Consider the following 7,140-nt stretch of genomic DNA (forward strand, 5'->3'; position numbering starts at 1 on the left):
ATATATATATATATATATATATATATATATATATATATATATACATACATACATTTTCAGCCTCCCAGATAGAAGGAAAAGGCTTTGCTTGCTCCTTCTGCTCCATGAAAGGTTTCGGTCTTTAAACTCTTCTTAAAGAGTGCTTATGCTGTTAGCAGATTTATCTCTTTTGTAAACTTATAAGCTCCAGGAAACCCACTCAAATTCACCTGTCATGGACCACACAGGCTCCATCTAGATAAGCACACCTGCCAATCAATAGCCTATGTTCCTACCTGTTGCCTATTCCAGGGGCTGGGATTCCTCTCTGTTACCTGGGATTGGGACTCCTCTCACACCAACCACCAAGACCTAAGGGTTTCAAACGTACACCTGAGAACATTTCTTTCAATCCCAAAAGTGCTTAACTTTATTCTCTACATCTAATATACATAAGTATTCCAGCATCTTGCTAAGTCCAAGTGTTTACTCAAAATCCACATCCAGAACAGCTCCAGAGAAGCAACCCACAGATGTGCCACTGCCTACAGACACGGATGCTTCTACTGGACCTGCTCCTTCGTACCCACAGATGGCCCCACAGATCTTGGACAGCAAGGACACAACTGAGTCTGCTAAGACTGGACCAACACCCCATCTCCATTTTCTTAGGCTTCTCCTTTTTAAAATTAAAACAAAATAGAGGGTATTAGCATTCCTTCTAGGCTCCACCCAACAGTTACCTGGCAACAACCAGGTAGGCCTGGCTTGTTATAAAAGGGGCAGTTTGGCCCCTCCTTGCTCTCTTTGCCCCTTCCTAACCTCTTTTTCCATTTTCCTCTTCCCCCTTCCCAGTCTCTCCACATTTTTTGACTGGCCTCTCCCCTCCCCCCCTCCCTCTCCCCCTTTCTCTCTCCATCTTTCTCTGTCTCTACTCCCTTCTCATCTCTACTTCCCATGCCCTAAATAAATTCTATTTTGCACTATACCCATTGAGTGTCTCTTACCTCAGGGGAAGCAATGCCCCAGCCTGGGCCTGCCCACTGAGACACACCTCCCACCTCACCATACTTTGCTCTACAAAACATATCCTGGTCTTTTTAAAAGCACAACACAGTCTACTTCTTTCTCTGTCTGCTCTTGACTCTTCTAGATGCCTCTGGACATTCTTTCATATCTACAATAAAAAAAACCTTAATCATATCATGGAGCAGTGATGTTGGCAGTTTCTTTACTGTAACCCCTCAAATACCATTTTAAAAAAAAGCATTTCCAGGAAAATCAGGAACAAGACAAGCATGTCCACACTCTCTGCTCTCATTCCATATGGTATTGTTTTACTAGAACAATAAAACAGGAGAAGCAAACAAAAGAGATGCCAGTAGGAAAGAGAAGCCAGAGTTTCCTCATTTGCAGACACTGTGACCCTGTACTTAGAGACCCTTAGACTCCTCTGGAAAAGTCTGGGAACTGATAAACTTCCAGCAAATTGTCAGGCTACAAAGTTAACAGGGAAAAATCACTCTCTTCCTATACAGTAATACCCAAAGTGAAGAAGGATGAGGGAAGCCTTCTGTGCAAGTGTCCTCCAAGGCTCAAGGCTCGAGGCTCTTACACACTGAAACCCTGTTTCAAACTCTTTTTTAAAAAAAACCTGGAGGAAGGGGCTGGAGTGATGGTTCAGCAGTTCAGAACAATTAATGCTCTTGCAGGAGACCCTAGTTAGGTTCCCAAGCCTCACAGCCTCTGGCCTCTGCTAGCCGGCACCAACCAAGCTAATACAGGCACACATATATATAAAATAATATATATATATATATATATATATATATATATATATATATATATATCTTTTAAAAATGCCTAGGAGTAAACCCAACCTTGGATAAGAACAATCTCTATGATGAAAACTTTGAAACACTGACAGGCCCTGCACAGATGGCTTAGCAGAGGACCTGAGTTCAGTGCCCACAGCCCCAGTGCCCACAGCTTACAGTCATCTGCAACTACAGTTTTTAAGGGACCTGACACCCTCTTGTGACATCCACAGGCAGCAGACACACGGGGACCACACATACATATGCACAGAAAGCACTCATACATACAAAGTAATTAAATCTAAAAATTAAGAAACTAAAAATAAGAAGAGGGGAAAATCAGGTGTGGTGGTCCAAACCTTTGACCCAAGCATCCGGGAAGCCAAGGTGGGTGGATCTATATGGGGACTTCCAGGACAGCCAGGGCACACAGAAAAACCCTGTCTCAAAAAAAAGGACAAAAAGAAAGAAAGAAAACAATTAAATCTAAAAATAGAAACTAAAAATAAGAAGAGGGGAAAATCAGGTGTGGTGGTCCAAACCTTTGACCCAAGCATCCGGGAAGCCAAGGTGGGTGGATCTATATGGGGACTTCCAGGACAGCCAGTCTGTACAGGGGGATACTGTCTCATCATCACCAGCAACAATAACAAAAATCAGAATTCATAGGAGGGTAACTTGTGCTACTCACCGGCCAGACTCACCTCATGAATATCCCAGGTGGAAATCTTGGTCATGGAAGTAAACATACAGATGACCGACCTGCCTTGTCCATTTCTTGCTAAGCCACGCTCTGAGATATAACATGCATATGCCCAAATTCCTGCAAGGAAACCCCAATACTATGTGGACACCAGACAGTTGAGGGACAACTCGAACAGAAGGAGGTCCCCATGAGTCAGTATGGGAAAGTCAGTATGTTTCCCTTCCCTCTGCCATGGAGAAGGCTTGGATAACAGGGGTGGAAAGGAGGAAGTGAGAGGCAGCCAAGCACACTGCAGGCTGGGCATTGGTTCAGGTACATTTACTCTTTAGTCCGTTTCTATAAATACAAAGTGGGTACTGGGGGCTGGGGCTGTGAGTCCCTGGGCAGAGTGCTTCATTCTGTTCCTAGAGGCCAATGAACCATAACCTCATGTGGGGGCAGAAGGATCTGAAGTTCAAGGACATTGGTGTGTGTTACATGAAGGGTTTGAGGTCAGCCTGTGGTACATGAGATCCTGTCTTAAGGAAGGAAGGAAGGAAGTAAGGAAGGAAGGAAGGAAGGAAGGAAGGAAGGGGAAGGGAGGAACAGGGAGAGAGACAGAGAGAGAGAAGAGGAAGAAGGGAAGAAGGAAAGAGAAAAAGAAACAAAAGAAAAACCCAGGTGTAAAGATGTGCCAGTCCCAGTGAAGGCAAGCAGCAGACCTTGAGTTTGAGGNCAGCCTAGTCTACAGAGTAAGTTCTAGGCTAGCCACAGCTATGTTTTGAGGCCTTATCTCAAACAGAAAAGATAAGATTCTTCCCATCTGGGGAAGGGAATCCACAAAGATGTCTTCTGTTACACACACACTGTGCCATGTACACACATCACATACAAACACACAAAAATTAATAAATGTAAAAAATTTAAAAGTATCTCTCCATCAGAAAACTGTCCTGAGGAAGTTTTTTTTTTTTTAAAGATAAATACTAAAGCCTATTTGATAATTTCCCCAGTTAATTCTCTATTTTCTCTGGGAAAGGTACAAAGCCTTCAGGGAAAGGGAACAATAGGACTGGTTTTAAGATGTTGAGAAACCACTCAGCAGATCACAGATTGGCTCCATGGGTAGACTAGCACAGCAGCCCCACCCTGTTAAACTACAGTTCCCTTCCTCTTATCAAATGAGAACGTAGGACTGCACAGAACGGGAAAAACCAAGTGGGAGTCTCTTCTAAAGTATCCAAGCCTATACCAGTCTCTGCGAGAATTTCTTTGTAAGTGAAGTCTTCTGGCTTTGCCCGGGTCTTGGCGTGTTCTTGCCATGTTCGACAAACGAAGAACTGCTTCCATGTCTCTTTGCCCAGGAGCTGTAGGGTGACCATGTCAGAGAGGAGCCATCTCTTCTGACACAACTTCCTGCAATGCACAGTTGCAATCACATCAGGCTGACCCCAGTCACCTTACCTAGAGCCAGGGTTACAGTGTGCATACTTTTATTCACTAACCATCCTCATGCAGCACAGGTCCAGGTCCAGAATCAGAAGGCCTCTTCTTCCTTCCTGCCCCATCCGCTCCCCTCTTCCCATCCCACCCTGCCCCTCTCCTTACCTCCACAGGACATCACTGCTTGCAAGTTCATTCCAGTTCTATGGGAAAGAAAAGAATCCTTAAAATAACAACCGCCTCACTCTCCTCCTCTCAATTTGTTCTCTGCTAGGCCTACAGAGGTTAATCAAATACAGTCTTAACCTCTCCAGGCTTAGGCAGCCTGGAGAGACCTAGGCCGGCCAACACAAGTCACCTTGTGAGGGTTCAGAGGAAGGAGGGCCAGTCTCAAAGGTCTGACATGGAGTCTCAAGGATGCCACATATAAAGCACGTCTACATACCACAGCTTGTTCTTTTCATTTAGCATAATTTTGGTATCACTGTTACTGTTCTGAGATAGGGTGTCTAGTAGCCTGGGCTGGTTTTACATTCATGTGATTGAGTCTGACCCTAACTCCTGCTCATCTTGCTTCCACCTCCCAAGTGCTTCAATTACAGTCCTGCACCACCACTCCTGCCTCATTTACCCGGACGTGAGGTCTTCCCAGTGGATAATGCTGACCCGTGAGACCTAGATGTATCTGTTTGCTATTCTGTAGGAAGGAGCTTCTGTTGATCAAGAGAAGCAGCTGAGTCCCCAAGACACTAATGTGTCAGAGCTGAGTAGATATGTCTGAATAGGGTAAGTGGAAGGAAAGAAGGAAGGGAAGGAAAGAAGGAAGGGAAGGGAAGGAGGGAGGGAGGAAGGAAGGAAGGGAGAGAGGGAGAGAGAGAGGGAGGGAGGAAGCAAGGAAACAAGCCAGGCTGTATGAGTGTGGTGCTGGGGTAGCTGAGACTCCAAGACTGAATGGGAAAAGCCAAAGGGGCCTCATGTAGGGTGCACCGAATGGAGTTCAGCCAAGGAGCTTTTACCTTCTTTACTTGGGCAACCTGTAGCAAACTGTAGGCATCCAGATAGGAGAAGATTTTCATCAATGGCAAACTAGGCAAATGGATCTCCATCTTCTGTGGCCTAAGTCCACACTGACTTTCTCCTCCCCAGCTTGCTCTGATTTTAAAGACTTGGCCAAAGAGTTCACAGGATTGCCAACCACAGGTCATCCATCAGCCTTTGATTGGAGCAAGCTACAGCTGTGTAGACTCTCAGCCTGACTCCCCACCCCACTCACTGGAGCCAGAAGCACTCAGCTGAGAGTGCTCACACCTTAACTCACTCCACAGTGATTTTCACTGAGTAGATGAGCTCAACAACCCCTTTCTGGCACTGTGGAGACCAAAAGCACATGATCTGGGGCAGCCCCGATTGATGATGTACTTGTCAGAACTTTCTAGAAAATCCTGAGTAACACACTAATTTTCAACAGGTTCAATTGCTTATGTGAAGCACATTAGGTTGCTCCAAAGCACTGGCGTAGGGAATCTGGTTTCCATGTTTATCACTACCCTGAGAACTGAGTTAGCTCAGCAGGGCCCACCTCTCTGTGCCTGCACAGCCTCTGAGGTCATGTGCTTGTGTACTTAGACTTCTAGTAGAAAGGGACAATCAGAGAAGACAACTGACATTTGCTGCTGGTCTCTGTGCAAACACAGGCATGTGCACTGGAGCATATAGGCACTTTTACATATACTGCACATGATTTCCAAGTCAGCCTAGGCTAAAGAATGAGACTTTGTTTCAAAAAATAGTTAAAGTGTCATGCTGATTTTATTCATGCTGATTATATTACCAACTAGAAATCAGAATGGATTTTCATTCTAAAATGCCCTTCTCCTGTGCATCCACAGGTAGAGCTTATGTCCTGGACCCTTGGTGACTGTGATAGTTTGTACCGTGAGACAACAACCCAAGGAACCCAGCACTACAATAGAGTGCACACAGACATACACCATGGACATACACATGTATGCATACTTAGACACACACACATACAAAATGGATATATGTATACATATATACATACACAGCCACAGTTTTTAAACTATGCTGTCTACGGATTCAGACTGAAAATAGTTTTTGAGGACTGCAGACCCCACCACTGGCTTTTCTGTGACAGACTTTGAGGTTAGAATGTGAAGCAGCCAACAAAACCAAACCAGAGGCCTCCTTGTGCTATACTTGCTCAGTTTTCTTCTTTCTTTCTTTCTTTTTCTTTTTACTTTTCTTTATTTCATTTTGAGACAAGGTCTCACTCTCTACCCCTGACTGACTAGACTGGATCTTGATATATAGTCCAGGCCTCCAACTTAGAGACCTGTTTACCTCTGTCTGCCAAGTGCTGAGAGGAAAGATGTGTGCCACAATGCCTGGCTCTGACCTTTCTGTTTGCATGTTTGCTGAGCCAAAGGATGGCCCTGGCTTCTTTCATGTTCGAATGCAGAGCTGTTGTATCTCCTTATACAAGACGTGAGGGATTGCTACCCCCAGACACCTAAACAATGGATATTATTATTGTTGGAGATCTGATTATTTTTACAAAGTGTAATTGTTTAAGATGTGTGGGGGAGGTGTCTGTGTGTGTGTGTGTGTGATTGAATGAGAGAGGATATCATCCTATAATCCAGGCTGACCTAGAATTCACTGAGGAGTTTAGGTTGGCCTCAAACATGAAATCTCTTGCTTGCAGAAGCCAGAAGAGGACATTTGACCTCCTGGTACTGAGGTTACAGACAGTTGTGAGACCCCATGTGGGTACTGAAAAATCAAAACTAGGTCCTCTGGAAAAGCAGCCAGTACTCTTAATCACAGAGCTGTCTCTTCATCCCCTAAACAGATCCTTCTTCTCCTTGTATTTAAGCCAGTATTTCAATAATGGCCATCTGGGAAAGGGACCATCAGGTGACCAGTAGAAACATGAGCAGCTGAAGAACATTTTCTGAGGCTCTGATATTAACTGCACAGTGTGAACTGAAGATAGTTGTTGCAGTAGCTTCCTGAGGCTAAATGAGAGTAAATGAGATGGGGTAGGTGGGGAAAACACTCTCTGTCCCAGGTTTAGACATTGCTTATCTAACATTGTCAGGGCCCTGTTCTCTGCAGAGGCACTAGGAGACAACCCACCCCTTGTCTCTGCCAGTTCCCAGCAGCTGCCCTGGCATCCCTGGACTTGAGAAG

At 44.9% G+C, this 7,140-nt stretch overlaps 1 protein-coding gene across 1 annotated transcript in view; it reads right to left on the reverse strand.

Annotated features, from left to right (window-relative positions):
- LOC110315147 (F-box/WD repeat-containing protein 15-like) overlaps positions 1-5,030 on the reverse strand; it is an 18,258-nt gene extending 13,228 nt beyond the window's left edge. The window contains exons 1-4 of the mRNA XM_021189277.1: positions 4,941-5,030; positions 4,090-4,127; positions 3,734-3,897; positions 2,501-2,619 (exon numbers count right to left, since the gene is read on the reverse strand). Of these exons, the coding sequence (XP_021044936.1) occupies positions 2,501-2,619; positions 3,734-3,897; positions 4,090-4,127; positions 4,941-5,030 (411 nt within the window). The remainder of the gene's footprint in view (positions 1-2,500; positions 2,620-3,733; positions 3,898-4,089; positions 4,128-4,940) is intronic.
- Positions 5,031-7,140: the final 2,110 nt, after the last annotated feature.

This window comes from Mus pahari, unplaced genomic scaffold (assembly GCF_900095145.1).
Source record: "Mus pahari unplaced genomic scaffold, PAHARI_EIJ_v1.1 scaffold_6812_1, whole genome shotgun sequence".
Classification (NCBI taxonomy): Eukaryota; Metazoa; Chordata; class Mammalia; order Rodentia; family Muridae; genus Mus; species Mus pahari.